This window comes from Rhea americana, unplaced genomic scaffold (genome assembly GCF_003343005.1).
Source record: "Rhea americana isolate MKP2758 unplaced genomic scaffold, rheAme1 scaffold_74, whole genome shotgun sequence".
NCBI lineage: Eukaryota > Metazoa > Chordata > Aves > Rheiformes > Rheidae > Rhea > Rhea americana.
The window spans coordinates 434,337-453,285 of NW_028186912.1; the positions used below are offsets into that span (position 1 = coordinate 434,337).

The 18,949-nt window shown below is 37.8% G+C and overlaps 2 protein-coding genes across 7 annotated transcripts in view; one reads left to right on the plus strand and one right to left on the minus strand.

Annotated features, from left to right (window-relative positions):
- LHFPL2 (LHFPL tetraspan subfamily member 2) overlaps positions 1-6,184 on the plus strand; it is a 126,768-nt gene extending 120,584 nt beyond the window's left edge. For 5 of the 6 annotated variants that reach the window (XM_085322026.1, XM_085322027.1, XM_085322025.1 and 2 more), the window contains one exon: positions 2,906-6,184. In XM_085322026.1, coding sequence (XP_085178152.1) covers positions 2,906-3,162 — 257 coding nt within the window. In that variant the 3' untranslated portion in view covers positions 3,163-6,184. The remainder of the gene's footprint in view (positions 1-2,905) is intronic. The other variant, XM_085322029.1, reaches the window with a different exon arrangement.
- Positions 6,185-10,222: 4,038 nt separating this feature from the next.
- Positions 10,223-18,949, minus strand: part of SCAMP1 (secretory carrier membrane protein 1) — a 29,066-nt gene continuing 20,339 nt past the window's right edge. The window contains exons 6-8 of the mRNA XM_085322110.1: positions 17,199-17,300; positions 15,515-15,632; positions 10,223-13,718 (exon numbers count right to left, since the gene is read on the minus strand). Of these exons, the coding sequence (XP_085178236.1) occupies positions 13,554-13,718; positions 15,515-15,632; positions 17,199-17,300 (385 nt within the window). The 3' untranslated portion in view covers positions 10,223-13,553. The remainder of the gene's footprint in view (positions 13,719-15,514; positions 15,633-17,198; positions 17,301-18,949) is intronic.

The following is an 18,949-nucleotide window of genomic DNA, read 5'->3' on the forward strand; positions in this document are numbered from 1 at the left end:
TGCGAGAGGCACCTGGGCCATTCCTGCTGCCGCTGTGCAGTCCAACAAGTGCCATGTCTGCTGTGGGTATGCAGAACTGGGGGAACTTGAATAATCTTCATTAACTTCTCTGAATAAATAGGAAGCAGGTATTACTGAAATTAGTAATGATGGTAAGAGTGACAGCAAGGAGAGGTGAAGCTCCTGAGAAGCTTTGTGTCTGCACTGAAAGGGAGTGTAWAAGGTAGGTTTGATGGAGAAAAATACATTATTTTTTTATTATGTTAGACCAGTATAAGATTAACAAAATTAGGAAAGGAAAAAAAAAAAAAAAGGAGAAAAATCTGACTATAACAGCCTATAGTTAGGACTTCCCATATTTTCTTTCCAGCCATGGGGAAAATAGCTGTAGTTTATCAAACTGTGGAGTGTATTCACTATTTTTCCAGGAATTTTCTGTATTCTTAAAGACCCTTTAAATTCAGTGAAGTCTGGCTGTCGAGACAGCTGACAGTAGTACTGCAACTTTGCTGGGGGGGGGGGAACAGGGGCTGCATTTTGGGTAAGTCTCAGCTTTGCAGGTATGTGCCAATAAACAGTAGTTTTCAGGAGCTGTTCAGTGCCGCAGTTTTGGTTAAAAGCCGTGGATGTAACCTGTGGGTCCTGTTTGTGGCTCAGCCACAAGCCAAGTTTGTAGCATCGCTGGCTGCTGTAGTAGTAAAACTTCCTGGGCAGCAGCAGCCGCAGCGGTGCCTCAGCAGGGTTGTTAATTCRGTGATGGTGATTTTAGTTACCAAAGGGCTTGTGATCATTAAGAGGAAATGGCAATATTAATGTAGAGTCAGAAAAATACCTTGTTTAGTCACGCTGGTTACACTGCACAGGACGCTAGTGCTGAACAGAGGAGAGGAACCGCGGGGTGTTTAGTCTGGGACGGCTGCTGGGCTCAGCAGGATGGAAGCTCGGCTTAGCCAGGTCTGTCCAAGACAAAGCAATACTTTATACTTGATGTAGCTTAGCCGTTCRGCCAGGAAACACTGCATAAAAGTTGTCATTGGTTCATAAATGTAAACAGTGAGGAAATCCCTTCCCAGAGAGCGGATGTCGTTCTCTAATGGATTTTGCTGCCCCGAAGAATGTCGTTTAGTTCGTTCATGCACATGTTGGTCTGTCATAATCAGAAAAAATGCTGGAGGAGGGACTTTCTTTTGTGAAATATCTGGCACTTACTTYGACAATCTTAGACAGCTCGGGCACGTTTTTGCGTTTTGTGGATATTAACCAGTTAACAGGACCAGTCTTTTGCTCTCAGTGAGGAAATTCTTTTGCATCCAGCTGAATTTCTTTCAACAATTAAGGCAATAGCTAGTGTACTGCACAACATGCCCCTCGCACTGAAATCACAAAGATGGGAACAAGTCTCTCTAGCTGCTCCTAGTAATCTTTTAGTTGAAGGAAGAAACTGCTTTTATTACTTAGTAGAAATTTCAGAAGTGGATGAAATCTAGGAATGAACCACTGCCCCATATGAAAAAGCACAACTGCTGGCCCACTTTCAGATTATAGCAGCAGGTATCGTTTATAGTTACCAGCTACCTTCTTCACATGGGTGTTGAATACAGGACTTTATGGTACAGAACAAAAACAAACAAACAAAAAAACCCATCAGGTAATATTTAAAGGGTCTGGAAGGCTGTATTCATTTTCTTGATAAAATTTTCTTGTGTTTCAGCAAAAATTATTCTGCATAACTCTTCTTGCTCTTCTGAGTAAAATTTTAAAGAAAACAATGAGAAGTAGTTTTTTGTTTGKTTGKTTGGTTTTTTTTTTAATAGCTATGTGCCGTCCTGATATTTAGCTATGTGCTGGTAGGAAGATCTGTTTTCAAGTCATTGTGATTTTTAGCAAGGCTCTTAGGAGACCAGTGGAGCCACTAGCATATTAGGTATTTTGGTTAAATCTCTCATAGTGACATTATCATTTTGGTACAAAGACAGACAAATTACATGTACGGGGACTCGGATGGGACTCTTTGGGTCCCTTAATGAGAGCCTTCCTTGCTTAGACCGAGAGAAGGCCTCACAGAAGAGGCACCGAGCAGAGACAGCGACAATCAGGCGGGCAACTAGGCTGAGCTTTTGCCTTCCTGCAGCAGGGTGCTCACGCAGCTTAGTGAGAGCAGGAGCCGAGGTTTCTGCTCCCGCCTCCCTAAAAAGCCTGTTCTGCAATGCGGAGCAGCTGCTGAGGGCATCCCAGTGTTACCTGTGCGCTGGCTGGGGGGGGGACGCAAACCCTGTGGTTTTTAGTGGCTGATTCCAGAATCGCTTCATTCTGGAAGACGCCTATCAAACTTGCTGTATGACTTTTCTACTGTGTCCTGGCTAATGTGGACAAACTAGCAGATGCACTATGAGATTTGTTTTCTTCTTCCAGGCAAGAAAATCAATCTAGGAAAAAAAGCAAAAAATGTTTACAATGAATGATTAAATAAAGCTGAATAAGGGCTCAGAAGTGGATGCAAATATTCACGAGTATTTGAAAAGTGCAAGTATAAACAGTAGGCAGAGCTCTGCAGATGTTCTGCAGCCAGCGTACACCTAGCTCGCAGTACTGCATGGAAACAAAAGCTCAGAATGGATACAAGGATTAATAGCGAGAACAAAGTTTTACGTGAAATAAACCTTTCACAAGAAAAAATGGTAGTATAGCACAAAGTTTAGACAGACAYGGTATGTATGCTAGGGAACAATCAGTAAAAAGTGGATGGATTAGGAAGAATCTTTTTTCCCCCAGTTTTATTATGTGGAGGGGACTTGTTATGAGCAAGTAATGATTGTTACAGCCACTGCTAAATGTTTTGCATTTGGTGTTGAACTGATTGTTTGGTGTTAAACTTTAAACTGTCTTCTTTTATTTTTATTTGTAGGCCTCTTCCTTATCTTAGGCTTGATACTTTACCCTGCAGGTTGGGGATGCCAGAAAGCAATAAGCTATTGTGGACATTATGCTTCCGCTTACAAACTGGGAGACTGCTCGCTGGGCTGGGCTTTCTACACCGCTATCGGTGGCACTGTGCTGACGTTCATCTGTGCAGTCTTCTCGGCACAAGCTGAAATTGCCACATCCAGCGACAAAGTACAAGAAGAAATAGAAGAAGGGAAAAACCTTATCTGCCTCCTCTAACTACAGTGGGAGAAGTACCAGTGCCTGGATCTCAGTCTGCTGCCCCGTGACTCGACAGCAGATTCTCTTCCCTGTTTCCACCACTTGTGTGATTGAGCCCCATGCATTCCAGCCCCGAACTACTGAAACAGTCTTTCTTCCTTGCTGGGCAATGAGGAGCAGAGAAAGGATCCCAAGAAAAAAGAATGTAAATACTTGGGAATTTTTTAGTTTCATTGTATTATCAGGACTGAGTGGAATATATTAATCCGAAGGGGGGGGGGAGGGATGAGGAAACATTTGTATATAGCAGGAATGTTGTTATATAACTGACAAATTCTGATTGATCCGATTGCCTTACCCACCTTAGTCACTGAAGAATTTGGATTTAAAATAATAAGAGCCAGCATATTTTTCTTATATATAAAAAAGCCTATTTTAATTAGGTTTTGTTTCCAAGGGCTACCCTCATGTATGAGTAATTCAACACCACCTGCTTTGGTACCGTACTTTTCATTGAGGTGCTTTTTTGATACTGAACTTCCTTAAAGTACAGTGCCTTCTTGAATGTTAAGTATATAATGCACAGAGAAGAGGTGACATGATGCAGTTTATACCTATCTTTAAGGAAGAGTTGAAGTTGAATCCCTGCCATATTTCTTTGTCTTGAACATTACAGTGCAAAATATGTGCCACTTGTTACGTAGCAGGTAAAATATTTTGGTTTCATTGAATAGGCAGAGAAGCTGTTGTTAGACTGGCTTACACCTGTGTGTGATAAAAACTAGCAGAGTTATTCTTTTAGCGCACATTGGGCAAAATATTTATACAGCAATTGTGCCTTTATTAGAAACTCCTGGAATCCCAAGCAGATAACTCCACAGCACAGCTGGGCATTATCTTGTGAATGCCAACAGTGCGGCCTGGGCTTCAGCCTCCTCTACAGATGTGGATCACATGTTGGACTTCTTTTTAACGGTATTATTCTTTCTCTTGCCAGTAAAACCCTCATTCCTAGTCTACAGACCAATATGTCTAATCTCCTGGAGCCAGCTGAGTGTTTAATACATTTACGTCTTTCAGGAAGCCATGCCAAATTCTAAATGGCTAGGAAGATCTTTTCCCATTTTTTTCTAACTACATGTACTATGAACCTTTTTCCAACTAAATCAGCAGAAAACAAACTGAGCTGGCCACAGTGACATTCCTTTCTCAAAGGCAGACAGTTGTATTGCTTGTGGAGTCTCATCACTTACTAGAACTACTTCTGAAAACAAATTTAAAAGGTATTTATTAGTAAAAGAACTGTGGCATAGAAGCATAGGGGAGAATTCATCTGACAAGCAATTCTAATGAAATGTTAAGCGCATCTTAGACTCTTTCTTAGTGGTCAGCAACATTTAACCCCTCCTGCTGACAGTGCTCCCTCTCCATCTGGTCACTGCATAATATGGAACATGCATTCTGGTTTGTGCCTGGTAAGTCTGTTAATGTGTGCCATAAGCTATTATAGGTATTAAAAGTGTTGTTATTGTACAGGTAGATAGTTCACATCTGTCTACTTCTCTGCTCCCCCCACCCCCAAAATCATTCGTGATACCAGACCTGTTCAGCAGTTGCTGCTGCAAGCCAAGGGCTCGGCTTGAGCCGTCCCTGCGGGCTGTTGTGCGTGCGGATGCTGCCGCTGCCGGCGCTGCTCCCAGCCTGCGCGCGCCCACGCGCCGGCTGCCAGAGGGATGCGCAGCGGGTCTGAGAGCTACTATTCAAAAACTACAGTCAACCTCTGGTGTTATTAAAAAGGTATTGCTTTAATCTCTTCTTGTATTAACCTGTTTCTCTAGCCCACTTTCACCCTATTCCGTATTTTTAAATGTGTAATTCATTTCTCTCTCTCTCTCTTTCAAGTATTTAATCAAAAAACCTTCCCAAAGTTGTGGTCTGGAACCAATTATGCCAAATAGATGCACAAAGCCAGATTTATTTTAACAAACCAAAACCACTAGTACGAAGTGGTGTCTGAGGACAAAAAAAAAAAAAAAAAAAAAAAAAAAAAAAAAAAAAAAAAAAAAAAAAAAAAAAAAAAAAAAAAAAAAAAAAAAAAAAAGGCAATCAGCATATGCTCTCCATACCTGTGCTTTCCTCACTGGGGGTTTTTTGTAGACACAGACCCATACCCTTGGCAGGGCGCTGTTGCTGTGAAGTGACAGCGCTGCACGGGAAGGCCAGCGCAGCGGCGGCGGGTTGCTGCGCCCTGGCCGCGCTGCTCCGGAGCCCCTGCCGGGGCGTGCAGCCGGGCACCCCCGCGCCGCCGCTGCCGAAGAGCTGCTAGGAGGAGTAAGAGTAGCGTAGAATTGGGTGCAAATTAATCACCAAATAGGTTTATTGTTTTAGCTTTTCCTAGGTGGGTAGCAGTCCAATGTCTACGTTGCCACTGCCGATAAATTCTGACACTATATTAGTGTGACAAATGCTGCTTTGGCTTGACCACTTGATTAGGCGGAATAAGGTCAGTTTTTCCAGCCCGTATAGAGGGCATATACTGCTTTCGCTTAAAAGTAAACAATGAACAACTTACTTATATATATATAAACTAGCTGACCTCCGCTATGATCTCCAGAGAGCATAAAAATTTTAATATTGGCGTTTTTAAGTACAAACAAAGTATTTTCAGTGGACTACTTTGCTTTTGTTTGCATTTGTAACCAAGAACCACCAGCTTTTCTGCTTGTTGCTGGTGTACTATCAAGTTGCTCTGTAACAGCATAATCCATCAACTTGCAAGAATACCCATGCTCACCACCTAGTACAGTTAGTTAGAAGACAGGCTGGGAAGAAATGCAGAAACAAATCAGATTTTTTTTTTCCTCAGGGTTCTGTTTTTCTAGCAAGTGATAAGATGGTGTATATATACTGCAGATTTTTTTCTGAATGAGGTTTTTCAGGTGTATGGTGCACTCATTTAATCTGACATTTGTTCAAAGTTGTTCCTGAAATTCACCTCAGCAGTGGCTTTCAAAGATGTTTTGCAAAAAAAAAAAGAAAAGAAATCAGCTTAACGCTAATTTAACTAATGTCATGGGGCTGTGGAGTGTAACTGCTTCTTAATATACATGCACTGCATAGGATCTAGAAAAATTTGCTGTGGATTCTTTAAAACCTGTGTGCCAATTAGTTCAGTTTTAACTTTGATTTTTTTTTTTTTTTTTTTTATAGTGAAATATTTGCTTGGAAAGGTGAAAGAGGAAAAGACCTGCTAAAGTCTTCAAACATCTGTGGTTTGATCTCCTCTGTAAACTTATATTCTGTAAAGTGCCATAGACCTTTTTTAAAAAAAGTGTAGCATATTTAAATATATATAAAAATATATACACAAACTTGTGTGAGATGTGCAATAACAGGAATTTTTCTTTGTAGTTTTTGGATTTAAACAAGATATTTGAAAAGGGACTTCCCAGGGAAGGAGCAGCTGGAGTTTTGGTGATGTGGACGAATTAAGCATAGAGTAATGCAACAGAATCACTGGTTTAGATGAATGCAACAACAGTGACGGTAGCTTAAAGATGTAACTAAAAAATCTTCTAGACCAACTTGAAACAAGCACCCTTATCTATATAATACCGACAATGCCAATGTGAAGCTGTATCCATCTTTGGCAATTTACAGTCTAAAAGCTGAAAAGGCTCAGCARTGTTTCTTAATGTGCTTTACAGTAATGCAGCACTGCAAAAGACATTGCAACTGAGCTATTTCTKGTTAAGTCTGCATCATCTTTGTATCTGTTTTACTCAATAAAATTAACATTCTCTGGATTCTGAGATTTTTCACCTAAATCATTTCAATTTTGCATTATTACCCCACATCAAAATATATCTCACTTCCTAGTGGTAAAGGGGGAGTTCAAGCTTTCCTTGGAAGCAGTGGGCACTGAAGCCTGCCACAAGGAACCACCGTGGAAAGGGCAGAGCCCAGCAAAAGCGGAGCGCAGCTGCAACATGCGTGCCACAGCCGCTTTGTGGGGAAGGGGAGGCTGGGGCAATGCAGCTGGGCTAGATTTTGAGCCATGGTTTATTTGTGGTACTGCTGTTGTGTTCTTGAGTCACCACTATGTACATTTGTTAGCATGAATGATGTACCTGATGTTTTTTAATCAAAATTTCAATTAAAATGTGAGTTTTCAAACTTTAACAGAGGTCTGACTACCTTAATTCAAATGCATTAGGTATGCTGAGTCTGAGCAAGGTGTTTATATTGTAGCATTACAGCATTTGGGAGCCCAATGGTTTCTCTTAGTCTGTTTGCTTTGCAACTGAGTTTAATTATTAATGCCACTTACTGATCAAAGTGTGTTATCTGAAATCGTAGCTATGCATTCTACAATACAGTTGTTCTAAAAAAGCCTTTCTCATTAAATATACATCTGACTTAAATGCTTTTCATTTTCAAATGAAGCACTGCAGCTCCTTTCTGATGAAAAGAAGGCTACAGAAAGTTTCAAAACAAAAATGGCTTGATCACATCGAAATGGTACTTCTCACAGAATGTATATTATTTTTCACCTACAACTTGAAAAACACTAGGGAAAGGTTAGTTTCTTTTTTTTTTAAGCAGATTTATGGCAGAACCAGGTGCAGGGCTTTTAGCAGTTTAAGAAAGAAGTCAGGATGTCTGTCCTGTCTGATATATTAAGTAACTAATGTTCACATTTTATTTATAATTAATTGCATTTTAATTTAATTCAGCTTGTGACATGCTAAAATTCCCAAAATGAGATATTGGTCAAAAGCTGGAATGCTTCCTTGACTCTTAGAAATGTACAATTCAGCACAAATTATGGTACAGTTGCCACGCAACATGGTGGTCACTACATCAGTCACCACGATAGATTTCAAAGCAGGTATATTTACAATGGCTATTCTACCAATTCAAAATACTGCTAAAAGAAATCACAAAATACTCACTTGTATAAATGAAAATATTACCTCCCTTTTTCAAAATGGCTAATGGAGGTGGAAGTTGAGAACCCAGCACTTAGTTCTCTAAACATGTTAATTATTATAGATTTCTTTGTTCTAGGAACTTCCTCCCTCGGCTCCAGCTAGGCTTAGAACAGTGATGCAGTACGAAAGTTAATGCACGTTCATAATGTCGGAAGAGTAGGCATATAAAAATGATGCCTTGCTCCTGCGATTCCCTGAAAGCTTGTTTTCAAACAGGTATTTCTTTTTGATTGGCAGTATCTTCAGAGAAGTGAAATTCAGAGAAATTTCCATACCAAGAAAAACAATCTCTTAAGCAGTTTTAAGTATCACAGGTGCAGTGAGCTCAGTAATTCGGTCCGCGAAAGGTAACAAATCAAAACTCAATCACGTCGTTCTGACGCTTTCCGATTCCTTTCTTGCCGTAGACAGAGGCAGCACCACCGCGCTGTCCCCGACGGCTGCTGCAGTTGTTTCCTCCCGAACACGGCAGGGACGGCGGCCCTGCGCCGCGCCGCGAGCTCGGCCACGACTCGGGCTCCCCCTGCCCCGTGCCCGCACGCTGGGAACGCGCGCACCTACCTGCAGCGCCGCGAGCCGCAACGCCGGCGGGAGCTGCCCAGCCCTCAGGTACGGCTGGGCGAAGCAGCCAAGGCGAGCAAGGCGCCCAGGCGGCCGGCCTCTAAGCCAGGCTGTCGGCCCGGTCCCACGGCAGCCCTGTGCCCAGCAYGCTGCCGGTTACTAATACAACCTCCAACTTCAGCATCGGAAAATGAAGTTTTTAAAATTTCTGTCTCGGCAGCTGCAAGCTTCCCTTCCCGAAACACAGGCAGAGTCCAGCACAGAGCTGGCCTTCCCCCACGCTGTGCGAGAGCTCACACGTGTAGTGTTCTTTACCTGTTAATGACATAATGGCACTGAAGTAGGACAGTRTATTTTATACACGTATATTACTTAGTCACATCCCTACACCAAGTGTATCAGGAAGGAAGCTAAAACTAAAAGCACTGGTGTCTGTGGCAATTGCTATAATTCCTATTAGGAAAAGCACATTTTAGATAAGCAGTATATGCTTCCATTTAAATAGACGGGCAATTCATTTTCTTTTTTCCCCTAGACCAAAATGAACAATAACATGATCCACAAGTTGCAATTCCATCAACACTTTTTTTCCCCCCAGCAGTGTGACACGGTTTATAGTTTAATACCAGCATAAAGCTAAACTAGCATTATGCTACTGAGCTAAGAAATCTGCACCATTTCTTTTGTAAGTCTTTTTGATTTTTCTACAAATCAGAATAAAAGCTATTATTTGCAGACACAAAATTGGTTTGCAGAAAAAACTGCAGACTCTAAACCTAAAACATATTTGTTTTAATCATCTGATCCATTGTACCTTATTACTGATTCAAACCTGGAATACTCTAGGCGCGTGTCTGTTTTGCTTAACAGAAGTATCTCTCCAAAAGTACCACTGAATATTTTAAACCACATGCCTGTTCCCTGTACTTTTCCTGTGTGTCCTGTTTACTTTCTCAGCTTAGTGTTTACAACTTCTTGAGGTAAGTCATTCTGAGCAAACCAGTGGAAGTACCTCCACAAAGCAGCACATAAACTTTAGTAATGTAGTAATTCTAACTGCAAGTTCATGCTACCCAACTGTGCTCCCCATTCACCAGAAAATTCAAGAACTGTTTCTTTAATCTGCTGCCCCGGCCACGCTGGATTTGTAAAACACAGAAACAGAGAAAGCTGATGAAGACTTTCACTACTAAATGATGTGTGAGCATGTGCAGATGTCTTCAAAAACTCACATCCGCTAGCTCCCAATATAATCCCGACCACAAAGCAGAGCTGTATTCTCTGTATTGTGCATTTGCAAACATAACTACACCACAGTGGTCTATATGAGCTGTTAAACTACCCGTTTCCTCTGTCAGAGGAAACCTGGTAATGAATTCAGTACTAGACAGCAGGTGATACAGTTGATACTATATGCAAAAAAACATCAGGCATTCATAGTACCTAAACAGCAYGACACAGCAGTGATACAGAAGTGACAATCCAATACACAGACATGAAAATAAACAGTACCAAACCAATGCTGTTTTCAGCAATTTCATTTTACTTTGAATAATGTCTTAGGATTCACTTAATACCTGTAGAACCTCAGCAATGGCAGAACACATTTAGATTTTACCCCTCTAACTTAACAGCGCGAGGAAGTAGGCTGCAGATGCATAAGGGTTTTCTTGATGATATTTAGGTAGACTAATTCCCATTACCATCATGTATGATTTTGATAATGGACATTTTACTTTCCAATTTCAGCAGCATTACAGAATTTATATACAGGATTATAAAAAACAAGTGAGACTTTTACACAGATCAGCCCTCCTGCACATAATCCTGACCTTTAAAAAAAGTCCCTATATTGTTCAAAACTATACAGAGCAAACATCCAGGAAAAAAGTCTTTTTTTTTATTCTATGACACTGTGTTAATACAATAAATATACAAAACTTCTGAACTACCCAGACATGCAACAGAGGGACAGAATAAGTGCATTTGTACAGAACCAGGACATTCACCAGGATGGCAGAGCATTGTTAGTAATTTACAAAATATACAAACATCCCTCAGATAAATAAAACCAACTCCTAAATTACAGATCAATGACTACTGACATTCCAGTGTTTAAACTTCATACTCTGTACTCCATTTGCCACAATACCACAAAATGACAACTTAAGTGGGCGCCATAGTCTGATTGACCAATAAGAGACTGCAAAATCTAGTTTTAGTTAAGTACAAAGTATTTTAACAAGCATCAGCCTTCTGAGCTAAACACAAACTTCTCCCTCCCTCCTGAGCTGTGTCAGAATTTTCATTTAAACAAATTATGTAGTTACATTTGAATTTCACTTACAAGGTTTAAATCTGTACACTCAATCCATGACATTACAAATCAACACTCCCTACACACTGAACATCAAGTATGTTTTCTCAACAGTTAAATATTTGGGAAAAAAATCTACCTGTCAATTTCAGGTTTTATTTGTTAATGTCTTTTCTATATTATACTGTTAATGTAAAWCACTATGCAATCTTCAACTTAAATTTAATTGCAAGGATGATGTCTGCGTATGTCTTCATATCCAAGACAGGGAAACAGAGAGAGGGGGGCAAAGAGAGAGAGGGAGAGGCAAGGAGAGGGGGAGAGATGCAGAGAGGGAAAGTGGGAAAGGAAGAGAAGGGGAGAGAAGGGGAAAAGCAAGAGAAGGGAGAGAGGGGAAGCAGGAGGGAGGAGCGAGGAAGAGAGAAATAKGTTTAAATTTAGGTTCAGAAGTAATTCTTAGTAGGGTTTCCTAGATGCAACACTAAAGTTAGATTTAAAATATTCAAAAAGAACCATATAGCTGCTAGAAGTGTGATACCTGATCTCTGTAGAAAATTGTGACTTTTGTCTGGAAAACATTTAATAATACTCCACACAAATTTAAGTTCAATGCTAGCATGTCCTCTAGCATAAAATTTTAGAGTCCCTATTACATGGATTATTTGAATTACTTTAACTTTATGACATGAAGAATATTTAGAAGCATATATATGCACAAATAGGTAGGTGAACCTACTATATTTATTCTAATGTAAGTAGGATTTTAAAAAGTTAGTAAATAAAAGGATACTAATAGTGACTTTATGCTAACAGTATTATACTGATCACAGGATTAAGTTACAGGATTTATTTTCTGTAATGTTCTTACATTATTACTAATATACTGTTGTGAAAAAGGATTATTCTATGAAAGTTAGACCACATTCAGAACATGGAGGTGCCTCAGAATTTTAAAACTCAGTGTTGCTAAACATTATTCACATTAAGAGCTGCATTACTTCAACTACAGTGTATACTTAAACAGCCTGGAGGGGCRTGATCCTTCCTGTCTTCATTTTCTAAAACAGACTTTAAAAAACAGCCTACAATATTGTGCATAATATTCATTAGTCCATCCAAGTGCATCAGATGGTATYCCGTGGAGAGAAACATCACTTTATAGTTAGACTTGACTAAATTTTGGAATATTATGATAGGATGTACCATTATGGATTGTTCAGCTGCACAGCTCCAATTTAACCCCTTAGACACACAGTTCAATAAGTTAAAATTTAATTTTGTAAAAGAAGAAGGTTTTCTCACTTTTCCAACTCAAAATAGGTAAAATGCTTTTTTTTTTTACCCCCAGCTTAAATCAAATCTCAGAGAAGGCTGAGTTACGTTAAAATGAATTCAAGTATCTGTTAAACACCATTATTTTAAAAGCTTGATTTGAGACAATATTCCTGTTAGAAAATTAAATACAGTATATTCAGATTTTTGGACAAGCAGTAAACAGAGTGACTAAYAAGGCTAGAGATTTAGTACCACTGTTAAAACACAAATCTACACTTAAAAAAACYCCAAAAAACAAAATCCCAAGCACAACAAAAATACCACTGCATGTAAAAGTGGGAGGGGCGCAAGAAACTAGTGTTCTAAAAGTCAATATTGGTTTCTTTTCCATCAGAATGATTACCCTAAGACATGAATACTGAAATTAAAAATAGCAAATATATAATCATTTACCTCTCTGATCAAAACCATCAGTTAACCTCCCTAAGCTGTACACTGCATTACACATTCTATTACAGAGAATGTTTATGCACCATAGTCATTTCTCACAGGTAGAGAATACTCCATGAAAATAGATACAAACAAACCCTATAATTACAAAGTGGCGCAGGTAAATTCTAGACCAAAACACTATTTAAACATGATCAAATAACTCAACAGTATTCATGCAAACTTAYAGATTTATATCAAAAGACTTATCCTAAAAAAAAACAGGAGGAGAATTTATAGCATCTACCCTACTTGTATCTGTCCTACAGCAGCTGCTGAAATTGCAAACTCAGCAGCCAAACCTAACTTGCTACAGCTCTTATGTCTACCCTACTTCTCATTGTAGAAATAGGGAAACAAGTTCTTATAAACAACAATAATTGATCCAAAGTGCTTTCCTGGAGTTAAAAAAAAAAAAAAAAAAAAAAAAAAAAAAAGTGAACTACTATAAAACTTCCAAATCTCTAATACATTTATTTGATCATAAAGTACTATAAGTCATTCTCAGGCCAATTGTTGAAATTATTCATCCTTCATAAAATATGGAGGGTTTTATTTTCTAGAACGCAACATTTTAACGAGGGGCAAAGAATCTTTTTTAAAATAAATAAATTTATAATAGAATAAAACCAATTTTCCATTTTACCCATGCACAGCTGAAGAATAGATAAACATGCTGTGTGTATTTTGATCTAGGCTTTTAGGGAATATAGTAAGTGACTGGAAAATAAAGTACAATCAAAAATAAAGTACAAATGACTTTTTMTATTTCTCTACATTCGGTTACCCTTGAACACGTTCTGAGCTGCACTGGTTGCTGCCGTTGACGCGGCATTTGCTGCGGCCGTTTGTACAGTTTTGTTGGACATCACTCCTGTTGCGAACTCCTGCTGCGCCTTCTCAAAACTAGCACCAGTCGTGCGGTACAGACCATGCACCTAGGGAGGTAGGAAAGCAATGAGAAAAGCAYATGAAACCTTCCATTTCTTGGCAGAGCAATAACAAAGTCTCTAAATAAAGCAGAACTGTGTAGTGGGGAAATCTGTTTTGCTCATCTGCTTGAGAGAATCAGGAAATGAGTAAATGGCTTTTTTTTTTTCCACAAACCCTACAGCTTTGATTCCCCTGCTGCAAGCACAGTTTGGCTGTGGTTTTTTTGCAAGTTCAGGGGCTTCTCATAGGTCTTTCCAAAACTGGATGTGGTATCTACTGTCTGAAACAACATAGTTACATACGCAAACAGGCAGCATCCTTAGCATAGAACACGGCCATAGCTGCTTGCAAAAACTTTTTCTGTCTCAATTTGTATACAGCTTGGCYTACTCATTGGAGAGTTAGTAAGTGCACGCTAAAAGAAACGGCAAGGAACAAAATCAAAAAAGTATTTTTYGAATCCACTGTGTCGATAATATTCTGTCAACAATACTCATTAATTCTTTAGACATATTTTAATGTCTCTAAGATTTACATCTGCAAGAACCTATTAAGCTAAGCTATGAATGAATATTAAAAAAGATAAAATGTCCTCATAAGACACATACATATATGCTAAACTACTGTGATGACAAATAGCTCTGCATAACAGCAGACATATAAACAATATGGCTTACAAACATTTTAAACAATACGGCTTATAATATCTAGTACAACAAAAAGCAAATCCCGAATAATTTCTAATTATCTCAGTATTAAAATTAAAATGCTATTTCTCATCTGTAGACAACTAAATAGCTAACAATAAATTTGTAAATAATACTGCAAAGACATTTTCATTCAAGTGTAGCAGGAAAAATAACATTGTAACTTTTTTCTTTGTTAAAAATGTGACTGTTTCTCATCCATAAGGATACATCTGGTCATATGTGAGCATGCAGCAGGTTCTTCAAAAAAACCCAATGCATGTGGTAGAAAGAGTTTGAGAAAAAAATGTTCCACTAGACATTTTTCTTGTTTGTTTCTTTCTTCTGCATCTGAGTATTTATGCAGAAAGCAAATAAGGAGACAAGAGATCTCTAGGATCAAATTTCATGTTAACTTTAAGCTAGGAATTAGGTAGAAATATTAGAATTGTCAGCACATGATCATAGGAATTCCCAGTTACATTTAATCAAAACAACATCCAGAAGTTACTAGCAAGTTAATATCTAAACTTAGGCCTTCTGGCTGGAAATTCACAAAAAGGAAGCAAGGGGAAAAAGCATCCTTCTCTGAAGTTTTATGCTATGCCATCATGACCTGAAAACAAAATGTTAAACAACACAAGCAGAGAAATAAACATGCATTTCCCAGGTGGCAGGCATCTCTATTTTCTATTGATCTTAATGGGAATTATTTTGAAAAGAGCTGAATCACTTGAATTATACTGTGCTTCACTCAGCCTGAGCAACTGCTAGAGACTGAAAAATTAAAACCTGGGTATTTCGTAGTTTGTGCATTCTCCTGTGCTCTCAGTGTGGGCTCACCTCCCAGCTTCTCTTGCTCTATGCTAYTCTTTCACATTTCAATTTGCACAAAGTTCATGTGCACTGCAAACACAGTGTTTCCTAAGTCCATGACAATATAAGCAAAAAAAGTACTATAAAAGCAGAGTGGTTAATATGTAAGGTACAGCTGTAAAAGACTCACCAGAATATCTTTTAATCTCTATTAGTTTGTGAGAGAGAACCTCTCTCAAGCAGGAAAGTACAATCCAGAATAAACATAGGAAACAAGTGTGGAATAATAGGTAACTTACCTTTTTAAACATTACTAATGAGATAACAGCAGATGCTGTGAAAAGTGCAGCTATGATTATCATCATAATGCCAACAGGGATGCTCTTATTAAGACCAGTAAGAGATGAAATCCACCCACTGAAGGGGGAAAAAAAAGAAAAAAATAAAGACAACTTTATGAGCACAGCACATGAACTGTCCAGCCACAAGTACCACAAGCATTCACCTCTAAAGAAGCTTTATAGCCTCCTGGTTCTGATCAACTTGGCGAATTTTGGGGAAAAAAAATCATGGAAATTATAAATGAGCACATTTCTATTTCATAATAAGCTTTTTTGTTTTCCCAGTGTAGGCAGTGAGACTGTATGCAAAAGCTTGAGAAAGATGATTATCCTTGAGCAGAGTGGTGAAGAAATGAGAGACAGGGAGAGAGAAGACACTAGCATACTAATCTCTACTTTAAATATTTCCCCAGTGTTAAAAATCTTAATACCAACATAAAAATATAATATTAAACTTGATATCACAAAAACAGGAAATTAAATGTTACCTTAAGAAAAACACAACACTAAGAGGGAAAAGATTCTGGATTTAGCATCTTTCTGCCACCTTATCCTACTCCTTCTCTAAGAATGTTTGAAAAGCACACTTCACATACCTCTTTAGAGYTGCCCCTCTAAAAACACATTACTCATTTGTTCCTGTCAATCAAGAGGTATCTACTGAAAGGCAAAGCACTGGGTCTGACAGCAAAAGCAATAATACAGGATTTTTCCTTACACCRAAGTTCTAAAACAAAACTGTTTTGCCTAACTTTCATACATTTGGAGGTTGGCTGCAAAAACCACTCATACACASAAATGCCATTACTCAGCTACAGGAATGCCAGGCATAGCACTCTGTTCGATCAGTTGTTTGTGTGCTTTTAGTTAATTCCAATTCATTGAACTTTTTTGCAAGAGTGGTGACTATGATTCCAAACTGCTAGCTTTTCTTTTTAAAATCTAAGTATTAGACCTTGAAGCTTCAAATAGAAACCATATTTCAAGTAAAGTAACTTACTATGAGCTGCTTTGTGGAAAACATTTTTTAACTTGTAAGCATCAAAAAGACAAATCAACTCTTACAGAATAAGGAGGTGATTCAGACAAAGAGACTAGCTTTCAAATAATATTAACTTAAATTAAAGATATTCCACTATAGTCAGCTGAATACAGTGTCCACTTGTTCTTCAAATTTCAGCCAGAAATGTCATTGGTAAGTATATTAATATTACGAATACAAATAACTAATGATAGAGAATGATACATAAACAATATACTATTACCACCTAAATTATTCTCATTTTCTCTTATTTTCATTATGTCTTTATTCTAAATACAGAGAAAATATCATCTCTATATACCATTGAAATGGAGGAGGTAATGTATAAAAGACTAGTTCAAAGTGGCTTATATTAAAAGATAAAATTTTGACCAGTCTAATATCAGAAGTACCACACACACTGGATATCTTTCACCCACTTCTCCCAATTAATTAAGAACAATCTAAGAATGCTTTTTTGAGTGCTAAATACAACAATTTCAGAATTTATTGAAAATAAAAAACATAGACTCTATGCAGTTGCTGTATCAAATATGAGGTTTGTTTTTCTTCTTTTTTTATATATAGTACAATGCTACAGAAATGCTACAGAATACTCACCAGTTTCCCCACCGTTGGAATCCGGCAGCTTGAAGTACATGTACAGCAAACTGACAGATATATACAAAGAAGAACACAAAGAATCTGAACGAACTGTCACTCCTGAAAGAGGAGGAAAAAAAAATAAAGTCGCCAAAATACCTTTTGACAAACACTGTAGTAGCAACGTAAAATATTCTTGTGGTATGAACTAGAGGAAACACATTTTAACTTATTGAGGTTACTTGAAATATCAGGCATTAACTCTGTGGTTTTGTAAAGTGTTTATGACAAGAACTGCTTCTTCCACAATACAATATTTTTGCCTCCTGCATCTCTAGTAGAGGTGAGAATAACAGCAATACACTATTCCTTAGTATGCACCATAATTTTCTGTTCCAAACATAGCTGGGTTTTATATGGCTAAACCATGTAAGTTTTGCTACAGTGCTTGAAGAATGGAAGTCAGTTCTATTTTCAAGTCGATGTTTACAGCACTGCCAGTGTAGGTAGGACTTTCACTTCTACTAGTGAAAGGAAATAAAATTAATACAGAATTACTAAAACATAATGCAGATCAGAATACTGAAAAGCAGCTGTTCTTTAAAAGCAAAATGTACAAAATATGCTGGCTGTTCAAATTACTAAAATGTCAGCTTGACAGAGACTGGAAATTTTGAAGTCAGAATATCTAAAACAAATGCACAAGCAAAACTTGTAATAAAGACTTCAACTTATTATTATCAAAACTAATAATTATGTGGTATGCTTGCTGCCAAAGTTCTAAAGAAAGTAAAAATCACTGAATTAGTTAAGTCTCAGATTAAGAACCTGGATCCAGATTTTGCCAGTAACAGCACTTTTTGTAAAAAAGGGTTTCTTACTATTTATTCAACCTGTTCAGTTCAGTAACTACTTCAATTTCAGGTGAGAAATTGAATGAAAGTTGAAAATGAAAGCATTAGTTTTCTTTTTCCAAACAATCAATAATCGCTAMGGAAAGCTAACATCTAAGATCTGAAACCCTGAACAGTAATGTAACGCTGTGAACACCTCCTCCAACAAATCCATTAATCTTRAAGTAACCATTACATATAAAACAACATTAAAAGAGAACATGTAAGGTTTAAAATTAATTAATGAAAGTTACCATTTTAAAATGCTGGTGATTTTCTATATTTTCTCATGATATCAATTTGCATCCACACTGTGATACAAGTCATGAACAAAATTTAGTCTAGTAAAAGAAAAATATCCTTCTCATATTTTAGCCATAAGAATATAGGAATTTAGCATATGAAACTAAAATATATAATTATTCAAAGATGTGTGCAAYATACCCTTAGTTAGCCAAAAAACATCTAATTTAGCCTAAAGGTTATACTCAACTGCAATTAATGACTRTCAATTAGTGTATTTAAATTGAATTTTCCAATATCCTGAATTCACTTCAATRTTAATCTACAAGAAATACTGTAAGAGTACAAGATTTTAGAATATCTATATGCTAATTTTCACCAAAATGCTGAATTTACCACGCAAACCAGTATTTTAAACACAAATACTGCACCCCAGGCTGGTGAAATCTGAGAAACGCAGATTGCTAAAAGCTGCAGAAAATACTGGAGTTTGATAGCTATACACCTGCTCTACTTATTCTTAAGAATCTCAGTCTATTGCAATAACAGATGCTGTAGGTTCCTTAAGAATGTAAAATTTTATGTTTTTGCAAGTTCATTCTGCAAACCAAACTTGTAATAACCCTTATCTAC